Here is an 18783-nt window from a genome sequence, read left to right on the forward strand (position 1 = left end):
TTCCTCTCTTGGAGGACCCGAGAGGAAAAAGCGTGACAAACACTACAAGACTCCTGAAGGTGTTTGGGGCCTAAACAATACACGCATAAGGAGTGATCGTCAGTAATGGACATCTTGTAACTGCATCGGGTACATTTCTTAAACCCCGATGGTCTATGTTCTTTAGACATAATTGTACACAGTCACTACACACTAATGTAGAAGGAAAGAATAAGGCAATGCCCAACTCTATTACTACACTAATAGAAAAACTCAAACAACAGCAGATTCAAGAACCCTCTAACTAAAAACGGGTACTTGGCCAACTAAAAGGACCAAAAAGGCACCACAAACTGACACAAAACCAAAATGGCACCACAAACTGACACAAAAGACTCACTCACGCGCGAGGGGAAGGCCCCTCTAACTTAAACGGAAACCTTTCCCTGAAGACAAATTTACCACAAAAAAAATCACTCAAACCACAACGATAGCTGTTAAAACAGCTTTTGGATCAAATTTAAGACATTTCCTGACAGAAAAATCTTAGAAAAGAAACACTTAGCTCAGCCAAGTCGGAGACTACGTCTTAGCTTGTAAAGCGGCAAACGAGATCTGGGGAATTAGTGGTGGTGCATCCTGGGGTATAGAATAGCTCAGCCAATAAGAGACTTCGCTCTATAGTATAGCGTGCAGAGTCGGAGCAGAGGATCGGCTCCGAACCCATCAGTACAGAATGTAGGCGAGATAGGATCACATAACATCTGAATTTTACTCCACCCCCCAAAACCATGCAAACAAATTATCATGAGAGTGCACTGCAACACTTGTTTTCCAAACTATTCTTTGTCTGGATGAAGTTTAAACTCATGCAAAACAGAAGGATTCAAACTGTTCTCACCTTTATCCTCTGCTTCTTTGTCTGCTGCAAGTACCAACTGTCTTTTCCTATGAGGTCTTTGTTTAATGGACCTTTAAAAGAAGCACAAGAGAGAATCGCATCAATTAACAAAACATCCACTGGTACCGCATCTGATAACTAGTATAATGACTGCCTTTAAGTACCACAATACAAATGAAATTACCAATCATAAACAGAAACCTAACATTTTAACTAATTAATCCAATGAGATGTAATGTCCTTGTACAATACAGAAATATGGGAGATAGCCAATAAAAAAATTCAGCTGAGGAGTACTTCACTTTTCAGTCTAGATGTAATATTATGCTCAGTAGGATCAAAGCAAGGAATATTTGTCATCTTGTATCTAACAGCAAAAAAAATTGACATAAATCCTCAAGTGCTGGAAACAGAACATTGCCAGCGTCTAAAAATGAACATGTATACTCATCCCAATAAAAAAAGGAAAAAAAAAAAGGCTTCTCATTCTACTTATCTGAATCCTCCAGGCAAACCTGTGCACTGCTGCAGTTTTGGAAACATTTTGTTCAGTATTTATTTTTATTTATTTATATTTGTTGACTGGGAGTGTCCGACTGGACGTAGGTCCATTTTCAGTGGAGGCCCAGGGAGAAAAGCTCCACAGTTAAAATAAACAGGCAGTAGTTACATTGGATTACATAGCGATTAACAATTTACATAGCAATTACTTACAACATATTTACAGATGAAGAACATAGTACATCAGTAGAGAACTAAAATCTTTATCTGTGAAGTATATAGCAGACATTAACAAATGTTACAAGAAGAAGTTCCTGCTGTACAAGTACTGGCTTATGAGCATCTGAGCTTGCTATAATCAAGGTAGTTAGTGGAGTGGAAAGAAAGGTAGTGGTTGGATGGGGAGGGTGATATTAGAGTGGGAGTTGCAAGGGCATAGCCAGCATGTTTTTAGGTGCGCTTTTAGTAAAGTTTTGAAGTGGGTGCATGATGGTATGGAGGTAATTGTGGGTGGGAGGGAGTTCCATAATTTGGCTATGGTGCAATAGAATAGTGCTTCACCAGCAGAGTTATTGGCTTTAGTGATCTGCAAGTGATTTTTGTTGCTGGATCTTAGTGGTCTGGTGGTGCGATAGGATTGGAGTAGATTCTGGAGGGATGGGACATTTAGTGGATGGTTTACTAGTTTGTGAGTGAGAGTTGATACCATTGAAGGAGGTGAGAGAGTTCAAGCCAGCCCAGTTCAGCAAGTGAGAGACAGTGGTGACTACGGTAGGATGCCCCTGTGGCGAATTTGGCGATTTTGTTGTAGCAGGTCTCTAGCTTCCAGTACACGCAAATGAAGTGTCTGCATCACCTAGATTAAATTTACTCTCCAAGGTAAATATATAACGTGCATGGATCTCTGCCACTGGATTAATAAAAAGCTACCCCACCTTTCAGGTCGGAGTACCATTCTGCTACGACTGGGCTTATGTTGCCTTACATTGGGCTTATTCACATACCTGGTATTCAGCTTGTATCCACCCACACCTTCTTTTGTTCATGCCCACATGTTTACATCACTGTTTGCAAGCATCATTTCCCCAAGAGATTAAGCCTGTAATATGCAGAATTCAAGCTCTCATTAGGGAAAATTAACAAGGAAGGAAGAATAGGAAAGCAAGGTTAAAGGTAGGAGGTGGAGAAAGGGGTAGAGGAGGACCTACCCTTGGCCGTCATGACATTACTGCAGCAGAAGAGGAAAGAAGGAACGAAACAGGACTGTGACCACATACAAATCATGCAATTGCAAAGTTAACTATACAACCCTACTACTTTCACTGTGGGTCACTGTTGCAGTCATAACCTACAAGAAGTATTCCCAAAGCTTGGCCAATCTTGAAGGAGTTGGTTACATACAAATAATACATCAACTGTCTATGCTCTTTTACGCAGAGCAGGAAAATTTCACCCTTATGCTGTAGATACGGATTTCCTGTGTTAAATAACTTATCTATTAATAGTGTGTTAAACTTATACACTGCCAAATTATAAAAAAAAGGGAATGTTGAACTTCGACTGCACTGTGTTTTTTTTTTACTGTTATTAAATTCTGTGAAATGGTGGCTTGTTTTCTATTAGACTGTCACTTTTATAATTTAAGTGTTTTACATTCAAATTAATTTTTAATTTTAGCAGGAAAATACATTTTGAACATAGCTGAACACTGGTAATGTTTTAGCCATTAACTACAAAATGGTTTAAACCTGTGACATTTTGTAAAAATCAGTTCTGATAACATCCATATTTATTACCATTAATAAAACTATTTCACTACATTGTGGAATTCCTGAAAATGGGTCATGTGGCTTGTGGCACTGCTGCATTTCGCTTTGGTTCTTGGTTTCTTGACAATGGAAGCTCTTTTTTGCTTGAATCACCCTTCAGTGAGCTAAGATGTAAGCCAGATATTTGATACAATCTCTGGGTGCAGCAGCCAAATCAAAGGTCAAGGAGGTGCACTGGTAATGGCAGACTCCCGCTATATTATGGGTACTGTCTATGTCCTCTAAAAATAATGTGGAGGTAGTCATCCTTGAATGCTAATATCGCCAGCTAGACCTGAGAATTCAAATGCAGCAAGATGGCCTTTAAGATCAACATCTTAAAATTGGGCTTTTTTTTAAAGAATCCGTTTACCCCCGAGAAGTTTAGTATGGTTCTTCATAAGATAACTCTTCTGGGACAAGAAAACGCTTGGAGTAAACCCTTTTGTCCTTCTGGCCAAAGGGAACAGGTTCTACGGCTCCTTGTATTCACTTTTCTGGGGGAGGTGAGTTCCTATGTGTTCCTCATCTTTTGAATTCAACATAAATCCTTCCTCTTTCATTTGGATGGCAAGTGCAGTTTGTACCCTTTGCAGACAAACTGAAAAGACCCACTGCTCTAAAGATATACTGCACTGATTCAAGTAGGTGGTGGCCAATCAGCCAACAAGCCTGAGGCAATGAAGAAAGGGGGTTGGGGGGGGGCAAGGTTGAAGGAAGCAGGCTAGTATTGAGATAGCTTTTCAGTGCTGATGGCTGAACTCAGAGGGCCCCCCCCAACAGCAACCCTCTCTCCACCTACTGCTATTTTCTTTCTTTTTTATTTTTGGGTGATCCTACTATTGGGCTGTTTGCCTCTTCCTTGCCTTTGGTACCAAGGTCCTTTCTTAGAGAGATTTCACTGTTTTAGTGGAACAGGAGAGTGAAATGTATCAGACTCCACAGGTTTCCCCCTTGTCCTCCTGTATTTTTTAAACACAGTGTAGGATAGGAGTGCTAAAGAAAGTACAGTTTTGTACCTACCATAAATGTAGATGTTCGAGTGCTAATACAGCTGCAGTAATCACAGATGGGTTCTCTGCCATCAGGCAGGTCCTCAGTCGGCCGAATTCCAAAGTCTAGGTCCGGCGTCGGTTGTTGTCGCTTTCTCTCCTGACGTCAATGAGGCCGGAGTATATAAGACACAGCCGACGCCATGTTCCTCAGTCTTTCTTGCCCCAGATGTCAGGTGCCCCCAGGAGGAAGGCAATACATAAATTATGTTTATATATATACATGCAATGCAATATAATCCAAAATCAGTAGTTGCAAGCAAATAAACCATAGAAGGATAACCCAGTCAGGTTGTATGAAGAGGGTGTTAGGCCCCATGCCTTTACCAAGTGGGGAAGGAGGGAGGAAAACCTGTACTGCAGCTGTATTAGCACTCGAACATCTACATTTATGGTAGGTACAAAACTGTACTATGTTCATCGTGCATACAGCTGCAGTAATCACAGATGGGTAGAGTCCCAAAGCTACGCACAGGGTGGTAGGTACTAGTAGGAATTGGTTTGAGCCAGAATGCCCTGCAACACAGCAGTGGCAAAGCCTGCTCTAGTTTTGGAATATAAAGGCTGGTGGTAGTGTTTTGTGAAGGTATGTACAGAACTCCAAGTGGCTGCCTCCAAAATATCTTTGGTAGGAACTCCTCTGAGGAAAGCTGTAGAGGTAGCTGTGGCCCTGGTGGAGTGTGATCTGATGCCTGTAGGAACAGATTTCCCATGATAGGAGTAACAAAACCGTATGCAGTGGCCTATCCACTTTGAAATAGTCTGCTTGGTAACTGGCTTCCCTTGAGCGCCTACAGCATAGGACACAAAAAGAGTTGTTCTGATTTCCTAAAGGACTTTGTTCTGTCCAAATAATAACGTAGCTGCCTATGGATGTCTAAAGAGTGTAGCAGCCTTTCCCCTTTGTTTTGAGGATTGAAGTAAAAAGTAGGTAGGTGTATGGCTTGGTTTAAAGCTACCCTGGATACCACTTTAGGCATAAATGACGGGTTGGTACGAAGGGAAACCCTGTCCTAATGGAAGATAAGAAAGGGCTGCACCGCCATGAGGGCCTGTAGTTCTGAAACCCTATGAGCTGAAGTGATAGCCAGAAGGAATGCTGTTTTCCAGGACAAATATTGCAAATCTGTTGAGGCAGCTGGTTCAAAAGGAGGCAAAGTTATTTTTTCTAGTATGTAATTAAGATCCCAGGCTGGTATTGGTTGTTTCCTTGGTGGTCTTATATTCTTAGCCCCTCTGAGGAACTGTCGTAAGAGTGGGTGAGAAAATAAAGGAGGATCCGTGTTGAATTCTGCAGAAATGGCCGAGGCATGGATTTTTATGGAAGAAAATGAAAGTCCACTGTTCAGCATCTCAGCTAGATATTGTAATACCTGAGGCAAGGTTCAGTTTTCTAGGGTCCTGGCCTTTTTTCTCATTCCAAGAGCAAAACCGCTTCCATTTTGCGGAGTAAGCTTTTCTAGTAGATGGACTTCTGGCCTCCAAAATGACATCCTGCACCTCCTTGGAGAGTAGGGTCTGTTGTGGTGTTAAGGAATTTTCCATGCAGCGAGATTGAGTGTTTTCAGCTGACTGAAGAGTTTTGTAGCTGTGCTGAGTCAGCAGAAGAGGCATTATAGGCAGGGACCAGGAAGGAGCATGTGTTAGGCTCCTCAGGAGCGGGTACCAGTGTTGCCTTGGCCAATCTGGAGCAATCAGTATCATCTTCGGTCTGTCTGCTCTTGCTTTCAAAAGCACCTTGGGCAGAAGTGGCAGAGGTGGGAATGCGTAAACTGTCCATGCTGTCCAACTGAATGAAAGGGCGTCCACTCTCCACTCCTTTGGATGAAAGGTCCTCGAACAAAACTTTTCCAATTGATGATTCCTGTGAGAGGCAAAAAGATCTATGTCTGGCCTCCCCCACGCTTGGATTATCTCTGTAAACACCTGAGGATGCAACTTCCATTCGTGTGGACCTGTCATATTTCTGCTTAGATTGTCTGCCAGCGTGTTTTCCAATCCTGGCAAGTACTGTGCTTGAAGTTCGATTTGCCATTCCAGAGCCAATTTCCAAAGAGTCATGGCTAGTCTGCACAAGGGGTATGAATGTGTTCCTCCTTGTTTGTTTATGTACCACATTACTGTGGTATTGTCTGTTCTTATCAGTAATTGTCTTGGATGTAGGAGGTCCTTGAAAGCTGTTATTGCATTTATTACTGCTAGCATTTCTTTTTGATTGATGTGAAGGTGCTTTTCCTTTTGGGACCATTTGCCCTGAATGCACCTGTCCGCCATGTGCGCCCCCCAGGCGTAATCTGAGGCGTCTGTTGTGATGACTTGATTTGCTTGAGGCTTGCAGAATGGGAGGCCTGTATTTGCTTGACATGCTTGGGCCCACCATAGAAATTCCTTTTGCAAACATGGAATTATTGGTATTATTGTTTCCAAACTGTGACTGTGTTGAGACCATAGGTTTTTTAGGTACCATTGAAGTTTCCTCATATGCAGCTTTGCACATGGGACTAAAAGAATGCAAGATGCCATGAAGCCCAGAGCCTGCAGGATTTTCCTTGCAGTAAGCCTGGTAAATTTTGCTAGTATTTTGAAATACTGAGTTAGTTGCCCCTGTTTTTCTGGCGTAAGATAGGCCATCTGGGTGTTTGTGTCCAAGTTGGCACCCAGGAAAGTTATTTTCTAAGATGGTGTTAGCCTGGATTTCTCTTTGTTGATTGTGTATCCCAAAGAATGCAGTAACCGTGTTACATAAGCCAGATGTTCCAGAAGTATGTGCTTGCTGTCCGCTTGGATCAGGCAGTCGGACAAATAAGGGTAAATTTGTATCCCTTGAAGTCTGCAGTAGGCAATCACTGATGTCAGGCACTTTGTGAATACTCTGGGCGCAGTAGATAAGTCAAAGGGCAATGCAGAGAATTGATAGTGGATTGAACCTGCAAGAAATCTGAGGTATCTTCTGCAGCTTTGTCTGATTGGGACATGCAGGTATGCCTCCTTGAGGTCCAATGCTACCAGCCAAAACTCCTTGCCCAGCATGGGAAGAAGCTGCTGTAATGTGAGCATCTTGAATTTTGGTACGAGTAAAAATGTGTTTAGGATGGATAAGTCCAAAATGGGTCTTCAGTCGGTTCCTTTCCTTGGTACCAGAAAGAGTCTTGAATAAAAACCTTGACCTTGTTTGTGAGTAGGTACCTCTTAAATAGCTCTCATGCTTATGAGCTTTGAAATTTGTAGTTGTGCCTCTGCCCTTTGATTGTGTGGCAGGTTTGGCATGCCTCTCATTTTTGGAAGAGTGTGGAATTGAAATTTGTAGCCTCTTGTTTATAATGTCCAAGATCCATTTGTCTGTTGTGACAATATGCCAATTTCTTGCAAATAATGCTAGCTTTCCTCCCAAAGGTGCTGCCAGCTGAGACCTGCTTGGCATGGAAATGAGGGAGTCATTGGGTTTGTTTCCTGTATTGTTGTGCACCGTCTTCGCCACCTCTTGGTGCTGGAGTTTGCCATTGTCGGCCTCTATATGATCCTTGTGATTGCCCTCTGCCCCTTGTGCGTCTGTATCTACCTCTTTGGGGCTTGTCAGTGGCTGGAAAGGGCCAGTTTTTTGAAGGCCAATTTCTGCTAAAACGTGGTGGTTGGACCTGTAAAAAAGCTTTGACAGTTTGCATAGATTTGGCTTTTTCTTCCATTTTCCATAATATCTCCTCAGCATTAGTACCAAACAGCACATCCTTTTGTAAAGGAGCATCTAGAAGTTTAGCTTTCACATGATCAGGCAAGTTTTGTTCCCTAAGCCAGGCATGTCTGCGAATGACTGATCCTGTAGCAGCCGCTCTACTTGAGGCCTCTAGGGCATCATAGTCACATTGTAAGGTGTGTTTACCCACTTGCTCTGCACTATGCATCATATCCTGCAACTCCTTCAAATCTGGTTGTTCAGGTTGAGACATTTTATTCCTTAATTGTGATAACAGGAACTGTTGATATTTAAGCATATGAAACTGACAATTTAAGGCCCTCATGGCTAGGGTGGCCGAGGTATATTCCTTTTTACCCCACCTTTCTAAGGATCTTGACTCTCTTTCGGCAGGAAGTGGATTCTTGGCAGTAGAGGCCTTCAATCCCTTGGGGCCTTGAGAAATGGTTTCAGGGTCAGCATTATGGCTTTTGTAGAGAAATTGGTGAGAGTTGGGAACTCTGTAGTACCTATCAGGTTTGACTGGTGCAGGAGGCAGGGAATCCGAGTTAAGGCAAGCCTCCGAATAAACATCATCAAGTATGTCCAAAACAGGAGGTATCGCCAGAGGTCTGTGTTGAGGTAACAAAAGAAATTCCCCAAGTCTTTTCTTGGAATCGGAAAAGTCTTGGCCTTCCCAATGGAAGTGTTCCCTTAAAGTGTGCAAGGTTCCCCAAAGGAAAAATCCTCAGGAGAAGATACAGAAGGAATGGACTGCTCTGCATCCGAATCCTCAAAAGGGGAGTAAGAGTGTTCCTCTACATCAGAATGTTCTGATAAAATGGAGCCCTGATCAGAAGAGGGAGAATCCTCCTCCACTCTGGGTCTCTTGTCTGGAGGGGGTTGAGAACCCCTGATAAGAGTAATTAAATCCTCAGCCATTTTAAGCATCTGTATTTTAGACATGGGGCCTGGAGATGGCCCTGTGCAACAGGCCTCTTGGGATGCCTGGCTGCTTTGGATTTAGTAAAGGCCTTAATAGAAAAAGAAGATGAGGGTCTAAATACACCATGGGTGGAAGTGGACCTGTCCACATTAGGAGGCTCAACAATAGCAATGGCTTCGGTGGTTGTAGTCTGGGAAAGGGCCGAGGTACCTGCGGTCTCAGGTACAGAGGACACTGCCAAAGGAGTGTTGTCGGTAGTCAGGGACTGCAAAGGCGTCTCGCTGAGAACCGGACCACGTGTAGCCTGTTTTGGCGGTATGTCTGTGGGGACCGCGGACCTCGCATGTCGATCCTTGTCCTTGCGTTTTTTGGACAAAACGGTAGTCTGAGTTTCCGACGACATTTTATAATCAAAGGCTTTACCAAAATAGTGTTGGGCGAACTCCGCCCGACGCTTAATAGTGCGTTTATTGAAAGTAGCGCAAAAGCGACAGCCCGAGACGTCGTGGTCTGGGCCTAAACAAGGTATGCAGAGGGAATGGAAATCCTTATGCGGTATTTGCTTCCCACAAGAAATACAATTATTAACTTTTTCTGACATCGGTCTGAGGCAAGAAAAGTTTCCCCAACGGGGTACTTAGCTTTAATGAAGACTTCGGTTTCCAATTTTTTCGTAATTCAGGAGCTGGCTGACCAGCACTTGCGAACTGCTTCTGCTTCGGGCACCGCACGGCAAAAAAGACTGAAGAACATGGCGTCGGCTGTGTCTTATATACTCCAGCCTCATTGATGTCAGGAGAGAAAGCGACAACAACCGACGCCGGACCTAGACTTTGGAATTCAGCCGACCGAGGACCCGCCTGACGGCAGAGAACCCATCTGTGATTACTGCAGCTGTATGCACGATGAACATCAGCTTCTTAATCCAATAAAGAAATAAGCTGAGCCTTCACATACTCAGAAAGGGACTTGGTCCAAAGACAAGTGTGTGTATCCTGACAGCTGATCCTGTTGCAGCATCCACCACATTTACCTACAGTTTACAAGATACCTACCCAGCTGTAAATCAAGCTGAAATTAGCTAATTATAGTTTCCTTCAGGGATTCATATTGGACTCTCCACAACTTTTCAAAGAATCATAGTGGTTACAAGGCAAGTAAAATAGACCATTTGTGCCTTGCCGATACCTAACCTAAGGATGCACTTCCAAATTCTAGGCTGGCACATTAGGTACAGGCACAATATTATCTCATGTGGATGGGTGGATACTAGGGATTTTGAAAACCTAGGCTTTCCTGGATTCCATCTTTAAGGTGCACATCATCTTTGAAAATAACTGTGAGGATTCCATCCTACCAACCAAAACATCATTCTGATGGATCTGGTATGGGACCTGGGAATGGTCACCAAGGAGAACAGGACCTGGTCTTAGGTTTAGTGAGACATGCTAACAAATGCAGGCATAATGACATCTTGAGTGACAGTGTCAGTGACTTCAACAGTGGCAAGCATCAGTGCAGGAGGGCTAACTGAGTGCCTCTACACAGCAGACTCCTTCAAGACTCAAAGGCTTCCACTGAACTTGAAAGCTTGCTTCTTTCTCCTCCTATGGATGCACCTCATTCCCACTTTCTGGGATGGAGGTCCATACCACCCTACTGCTGCATATCTGCAGACATGTCATATGATCCGGACAAGGCTGTGAGCCACTATATGGCTCTGTACACTTGGGGGGGGCTTCCATTTCTTTAGTCTTCAGACAAAATCCTGACCGATATTATGGCTAACCACACCATACTCTGATCATATTTAAAAATCAGGAAAATGTAAGCTCTAAATACCTAATAAAAAAACTGGTGAATTTCTCAGGAGTGGACATGCACATCTGTGTCTATATTCACTTTTATGGACATCTGCCAACAATAAGCAATCCGATAGGGAATGAAGACTATCCCCAACAGGACATTTACATCTTGGTGATCTTCACTGTAGGCCTGGAATGATGCCAGACTGCAATGTGCTCTTTTATTTAGCAAGAAAGAATTAAATATATATGTCACTTATATGTTGGGTATGCAACGGTGTCCGAAGTAAAGTGACACCAGCCCAGCCACAGAGGCACTCCGCTCTGAAAGTCAGAAGATTTTAGACTAAGCCTACAGCAGAAAGCCTTGCAGTTTAGGACTCTAAAAATGACCCAAGAAAGTACAGTTGTGTACACTTACCATAAATGTAGATGTTAAGAGTGTATTCACTGTTGCAGTCATTACATTTGGGTAATCTGCTGGCAGGTTGCCCTCAGTCGCCCTGATCTGTATAGTTTACACTCACTGGGGACATGGCTGACAAATCCGTTAACAACGTAAATCTTGAACTGGACTATAGACCTCCTGAGCCGGCTAGAAATGCTGAGACAGCCAGTGAAGGGATTAGACCAATCAGGTCCACCCAAATGGAATATCCACCAATAGCGTCGTCTGGAGGAGGTGAAAGTCTATTACAGATGTTCACAGCCTGTCTAAGGAATGATGATAACCCATTGTTCCTGTATGAGGCTAATAGTGAAGGTTTGGTGGTTACTGATAATACAGCTGAGTTGGAAGAGCTACGCTCAGCAACTAATAAATTACAGGGAGAGACTCTAAAATTTAAACGTCTTTTAGTGCAACGATAACACTTTGAAGTTTGCATTAGTAGAGGCATCGTACCAAGGGGTCTACGAGTGTTGAAGATGCCCACATACGGACACTTATATCTGGAACTCCTGGCGAAGTGGCAAAAGCTAAATTCGGAGGTGAGCCTTAACTATATTAAATATTCAAACCAGAAGAAGAAAAGTTAAAGGTATCTATTTTGCAGCAGCAGGAAGCCCTTTACAAACGCTTTCCACCTGCCATCTTAGACCGTGCTTTAAGCACGGTTTTAGATGGCATTTTAGTTTATGAAAGGCGCTTATTACAGCAGAAGCGCAGCAAAATTGATAGGGACACTACAGATTTTAGGGAAGGCCATGTCTTCACTTGGCCTAGGATAAATCGAGGCTCTGGACAGATTAATGATGGGAGAGCCAGTACAGTGAACATACCCAGAGATAATCAATGGGGCAATAACAACGAAGCTTGCAATAGCAAAGTAGTTAAGCAGAAAGTTGATACATATATCTGCTGCAGTGACTTCTAACAGCAATACTAGTCATTTGATGCCTAGTCAAACAGGAACGGCATCCTTAGTAACTGTTCCCCCTACAGATAAAGTAAAGTACAGTTTTGTACCTACCATAAATGTAGATGTTCGAGTGTTCACCCTGCTGCAGTTATCACACTTGGGTTATCCTGCCGTCAGGCGGTCCCGCAGTTAGACGGAATTCCAAAGTCTTGGTCCGGCATCTGTTGCTGTCGCTTCTTCCCTGACGTCAGTGTGCCAGGGGTATGTGTAATGCATCCGACGCCATTTTCTTCAGTTTTTCTTGCCCCAGATGTCAGGTGCCTCCAAAAAGGTGGTCAGTAATTAGTACCAAATTAAGTAATTTTTGCACAAACACAAAATCCCTCCAGCTATAAGCAACTACATCAGGAAGGTATTGTAGAGATTTTAGCCAGTTAGATCAGAGGGGATGGAGGGAGGGTAACCTGGACTGCAGCAGGGTGAACATTCAAACATCTACATTTATGGTAGGTACAAAACTGTACTATGTTCATCGTGTCACCCCTGCTGCAGTTATCACACTTGGGTAGAATCCTAAAGCTAAGGATGGGTGGAGGAGTTATAGAGGGTTAGAGGAGGCTAGGAGGCCCTGCAGAACTGCAGTGGCGAAGCCAGCTCTAGTCAGAGTAAAGTGGTAAGTGATGGTGTTTGGTAAAGGTGTGTACTGAGCTCCAAGTTGCAGCTTCCAAAATCTCCTTGGTAGAAACCTCCCTGAGGAAGGCTGTAGATGTAGCTGTTGCCCTGGTAGAGTGGGGCCTAATGGTAGCAGGTACTGGTTTTCCATGATGGGTATAGCAAAAACGAATGCAATGTCCTATCCATTTGGAAATGTTCTGTTTTGATATGGCCTTCCCTTGTGAAGCTGTAGCATAGGATACAAAGAGCTGGTCAGATTTTCTGAAAGCCTTAGTTTTTTCCAAGTAGTAACAAAGTTGCCTGTGAATGTCCAAGGAATGCATGAGTCTTTCTCCTTTGTTCTGTGGTTTTGAGAAGAAGGTAGGTAAGTGGATGGTTTGATTTAAAGCCACACTGGAGACCACCTTAGGCATGAAGGAAGGATTAGTTCGTAGAGAAACGCTGTCTTGATGGAAAATGAGGAAAGGTTCCACTGCCATTAGTGCCTGCAGCTCTGAGACTCTTCTAGCTGAAGTTATTGCTAGCAGCAGGGCAGTCTTCCATGATAGAAACTGTAGATCTGCAGAGAAAGCTGGTTCAAAGGGAGGTAGCGCAAGTTTTTCCAGAATAAAATTGAGGTCCCATGTTGGTGTAGGTGCTCTCCTGGGGGGGCCTAATGTTTTTTGCCCCTCTGATGAACTGCCTTAGAAGTGGATGCGAAAATAAGGGTGGATCCATGTTGTAGTGGGCTGAAATAGCTGATGCAAGGATTTTAATGGAAGAAAAAGAAAGTCCTTTGTGCAACATCTCAGTTAAATACTGCAGAATCTGAGGCATGTGAGGCTGAAGTGTGTTTTGGCCTTTAGCTTGGTTCCAGGCGCAAAACCTTTTCCATTTATCCGAATAGGCCTTCCTGGTGCTGGGCCTCCTAGCTTCCAGAATAACATCCATAACTGCTTGGGAAAGAGGAGCTGGCTGGATGCTTAGGTGATTTGCCATGCAGCCAGATTTAAGGTTTTGGGTTGGCTGTGAAGAATCTGATTGTTTTGCTGTGTCAGCAAATGGGCAATTTGTGGTAAAATCCAAGGTGGGCCCTGGGCCATATTCCTCAATAGTGGGTACCAGTGCTGGCGTGGCCAGTCTGGGGCTATGAGTATCAGTCGTAGTTTCTCCTTTCTGACTTTCAAAAGCAACTTTGTGAGGAGAGGCAATGGAGGGAAGGCATATACGGTCAGGTTTTTCCAACTGAATGACAGTGCATCCCACTTTCCAGGCTTGATGGTGAAGTGTCCTTGTACAAAATTTTGTTAGTTGGTAGTTTTGAGGACTGGCAAACAGGTCTATGTCTGGAAGGTCCCATTTTTGAGTTATCACTGCAAATATTGTGGATCCAGTTTCCACTCGTGGGGATCCATGATGTTTCTGCTGAGGTCGTCTGCCAATGTGTTCTTTTTTCCTGGCAGGAACTGAGCTTGTAACTGAACTTGGTAAGCCAGAGCTGTGTTCCACAAGGTCATTGCTTGCCTGCATAGAGGGTAGGAGTGTGTAACCCCTTGTTTGTTTATGTACCACATTACTGTGGTGTTGTCCGTCCTTATTGTAAGTTGTCCTGGATGTAATAGATTCTTGAAAGCTGTCAGAGCATTCTGTACAGCTAGCAACTCTTTTTGATTGATGTGCAGATTCCTTTGATCTGCAGTCCATACGCCTTGTACGCACTTGTCCTGCCATGTGTGCCCCCCAGGCGTAGTCCGATGCATCTGTTGTCATAGTTTGCCTGGCTGGGGGCAAGGTGAAAGGCTGACCTTTGTTGAGGTGACATGCCTGTGACCACCATAGAAACTCCTGTTGTAGGCAGGGAATGAGAGATATCATTGTGTCCAAGCTGTGGCTGTGTTGAGACCATACGCTTTTTAGGTACCACTGTAATTTCCTCATATGCAGCTTTGCAAATGGTATTAGTAGTATGCAAGATGCCATGAAGCCCAAGGCCTGCAGAATTTTTCCTGCAGGTAGTTGGGTCTTTGTTGCCATTGTTTTGAAATAGCGAGTCAGTTGCAGTTGTTTGTCTGGCGTCAGATAAGCCTTCTGGGCCGTTGTATTCAAGCTGGCACCCAGGAATGTCATGTTTTGTGAGGGTACTAGTTTTGATTTCTTTTCGTTTACTGTGTACCCCAGGCAACTTAGAAGGTGTTTTACAAAAGCCAGATGTTGTAACAGGGTGTCCTTGCTTTCTGCTTGGATGAGGCAGTCGTCCAGGTATGGGTATATTTGAATTCCTCTTTGTCTGCAGTATGCAATTACTGGTGCCAGGCATTTTGTGAAGACCCTGGGCGCAGTAGATAAGCCAAAGGGCAGTGCAGAGAATTGGTAATGGGTTGAACCTGCAATGAAACGGAGGTATCTTCTGCAACTTTGTCCGATAGGGACATGCAGGTATGCCTCCTTGAGGTCCAACGTTACTAGCCATGCTTTCTTGCCAAACATGGGAAGAAGCTGCTGTAGTGTTAGCATCTTGAATTTGGGTACTTGAAAGAAGGTGTTTACAATTGAAAGGTCCAGAATTGGTCTCCAGGCATTGTCCTGTCTGGGAACTAGAAAGAGTCTTGAGTAAAATCCTTGGCCTTGCTCTGGAGCAGGTACCAGCTGAATGGCTTAAGCTGTAATTTGTTTTTGTGCCTCTGCCCATTGATTTTGTGGCAGGTTTGGCATTCCTCTTTTCATTGGTAAGGTGTGAAAATGAAATCTGTATCCTCGTGAAATTATGTCTAGGACCCATTTGTCCTTTGTGACAATGTGCCAATTGTCTGAAAAAAGTGTGAGTTTTCCTCCCAAGGGGGCTGCCAAGAGAGTGTTGCTTGGCCAGATGAGGTGCAAGTCACTGAGTTTGCCTTCTGGTAGTTTGGGACCTGTCTTCTCCTCCCTTCTGTGTTGCAGTGCCCCATTGTCGAGGTTTGTACTGGGCTTGTGGTTGTCCTCTGCCTCTTGGACGTCTGTATTTACCCCTCTGTGGTCTGTCAGTAGCTGGAAAGGACCAATTTTTTGTTGGCCAATTTCTGCTGAAGAGAGGGGGCTGTACCTGTAGAAATTCTTTGACTGTCTGCATAGATTTTGCCTTATCCTCCATTTTCTTTAAGACTTCTGCTCTGACTCCAAAAAGAACATCCTGCTGTAAGGGAGCATCCAGAAGCTTTGCTTTAACATGATCAGGCAGAGTTTGTTCCTTTAACCAAGCATGCCTACGTATGACAGACCCAGTGACAGCTGCTCTGCATGAAGCCTCCAAAGAATCAAAACCACATTGTAAAAGTATGTTTGCACACCTGTTCAGTTGCATGTAACAGATCCTGCATTTCTTTCAATTCAGACTGTTGAGGGAGTGTGCTCATTTTTTGTTTTAACTGAGACATTAGACATTGCTGATATTTTAGCATGTGAAATTGGCAATTTAGTGCCCTCACAGCTAGAGTGGCTGAGGTATAAACCTTTTTCCCCCACCTGTCTAGTGCTCTGGAGTCCCTTTCAGAGGGTACAGGATTCTTTGCCATAGAAGCCTTAGCCCCTTTGGGACCCTGGGAGATGGTCTCTGGATCAGCAACAGGGCTTTTATAAAGGAATTTGTGGGAATCAGGTACTCTATAGTATATTTCAGGTTTGGCTGGAGCAGGAGGCAGAGAATCCAGTTTGAACCCAGATTCTAAGTAAACATCATCCACAATGTCTAAAACTGGGGGGATGGCAAGTGGTCTGTGCTGGGGGAGTAAAAGAAACTCTGAGCCTTTTCTTTGAGTCAGAGTAGTCCTGACCTTCCCAGTGAAAATGTTCCCTCGGTGTGTAAAGTTTCTCCAAAGGAGTAGTCTTCAGGGGGAGAAGCTGAGGGAATAGAATCCTCAGCATCAGAATCTTCATATGGGTAGAAGGAGTAATCTTGGTCCTCAGAGGAGTCTGAGGAAATAGAGACTTGTTCAGAGGAGGCATAATCTTCCTCTTGTCTAGGCCTTTTGTCAGGTGGTGTTGGGAACCCCTGATTAAAGAGATTAAATCTTCAGCCATTTTGAACATCTGTTTCTTAGGCATGGGGCCTTGAACTGGAGACTGAAGTGCAGTCTTTTTAGGTTTAATAGGAGTCTTAGTCTTAGGATACGTTTTTATGGTGAGCATCGGTCTGAAGACGCCTTCAGAAACCAAAGGTGTTTCTGCAGCACAGACATCTTTATCAGCAGTGTCGTCGGTAGGGGGTAAACAAAATGGCTGCGTCGGCCTAGTACTCTCTGCGAAAAGCTCCGAAGCTGTCTCGGGTTCCAGATCTGTGGTAGTCAGGGGCTGTGTCAGAGCCTCACTGAAGACCGGTGAACCGGAGACCGGACCAGCCGAGGCCTCGGAGTCTGGCTTGGGTCTAGGCTGCCTGTCCTTGCGTTTTTGTGCACGCCGGTAGTCGGTTGCTCCGACTGCATAGTGTAGTTAAATTTTCTACCGAAGTAGTGTTGTGCGAAATCAAAGCGTCTTTTTATAGTACGCTTATTAAACCTAACACAAAAACAACAACCAGTGACGTCGTGGTCTGAGCCTAGGCAAGGTATGCAGTAAGAATGAAAATCCTTATGAGGTATTTGCTTCCCACAAGAAATACAATTGTTAACTTTTTCTGACATCGGTCTGAGGCAAGAAAAGTTTCCCCAACGGGGTACTTAGCTTTATTGAAGACTTCGGATCTGAAATTCAACTTCGAAAATCTCAGGAGTCGGCCGACCGGCACTTGCGAACTGCTTCTGCTTCGGGCACCGCGCGGCAAGAAAGACTGAAGAAAATGGCGTCAGATGCATTACATATACCCCTGGCGCACTGACGTCAGGGAAGAAGTGACAGCAACCGACGCCGGACCAAGACTTTGGAATTCCGGCAGACTGCGGGACCGCCTGACGGCAGGATAACCCAAGTGTGATGACTGCAGCAGGGTAACACGATGAACATCTGAAGGACTGCATCCTTGTATTCCACCATTAACTGCTCGACACAATGAACGGTCTTTAAATAATAATGACAATACTATTGATACATCATGTAAGAATCGATTAGTGGTCAGACCTAAGTAATTTTCGAGTACTAGGAATAGTAATGACTATGTTCCATCTAGTACTATGGGTTTTCATCAGTTCCCCCTTCCCATATCCATGGAGAAGGGGGTCAAGAGAGACCGCTCAGTCAGCCATGGAAGGACGAAGTGGAAACTCTCTGAAGAGAGACAACCAAATCAATCTCTCAAAAAGATGCGTCAACAAATAGGGACAGCCTAGTTTTGAACATTTCAAGGAGGATATTAAATGCTGATGAAATTAATGTGTTAAACAAAGGTTTAAATTTCATTCCAACCAGTAATAATTGTTTAACAGATGTATTAATTGATATTAAAATGTTTTTAAGGAATGTTGTGTTACAATATGAACTTGGATGTTGTACTGGTGAACGAAAAATTCAGTTTAAGAAACCAAGTACCTATATGCCTAATAACCACCCTTTGATTGAGGTCCTCTATAGATTGGTTGAAGATGATTTGCATGTTTTTTATGGAGAGAGTAAACCCATTAAGTGTCAAAAGAGAGTTAAAAGGAACAACTTCACTATCAAAGATAGGAACGCTATGTATAGGTTACAAAGTGATTTCACCATAGTCATTAGACCAGCGGATAAAGGTGGTCCCGTTGCAGTCATGGATCATGAGGGTTGCCATGAAGCTATGTTAAGAATGTTAAGTGATGACAAATACTATAAAATGATTAATAGTGATATGGTGGAAATGATTAAACACAAAATATCTACTTTAATAGAAGACCTGGTTAGAAGTTTTGATATCACACAAGAACTAGGTAGCTTCTTAGTAGTGGAATACCACATGGTTCCCATCAAACAGGGACCGCCTAAGATCCATAAAAACAGTGCAAATCCACTGATGAGACCTATAGTTTCTGGCAGGAGGTGGTGCACTAAACCCTTCTCAATATATGTTAAGAAGGCTTTGAGACCAGTATTAGACAGAAACATCACTGTCCTTAAAGACACTAAACAGTTTTTGGTAGACTTATTATATAGCTTTACTAATACACTTGCA

At 43.6% G+C, this 18783-nt stretch overlaps 1 protein-coding gene across 1 annotated transcript in view; it reads right to left on the minus strand.

Moving 5' to 3' along the window:
• Positions 1-18783, minus strand: part of NOP53 (NOP53 ribosome biogenesis factor) — a 952413-nt gene that overhangs the window by 747508 nt on the left and 186122 nt on the right. Inside the window, exon 5 of the mRNA XM_044062795.1 lies at positions 881-951. Coding sequence (XP_043918730.1) covers positions 881-951 — 71 coding nt within the window. The remainder of the gene's footprint in view (positions 1-880; positions 952-18783) is intronic.

Source organism: Protopterus annectens, chromosome 1.part0 (assembly GCF_019279795.1).
Source record: "Protopterus annectens isolate FY-2018-M chromosome 1.part0, PAN1.0, whole genome shotgun sequence".
Classification (NCBI taxonomy): Eukaryota; Metazoa; Chordata; order Ceratodontiformes; family Protopteridae; genus Protopterus; species Protopterus annectens.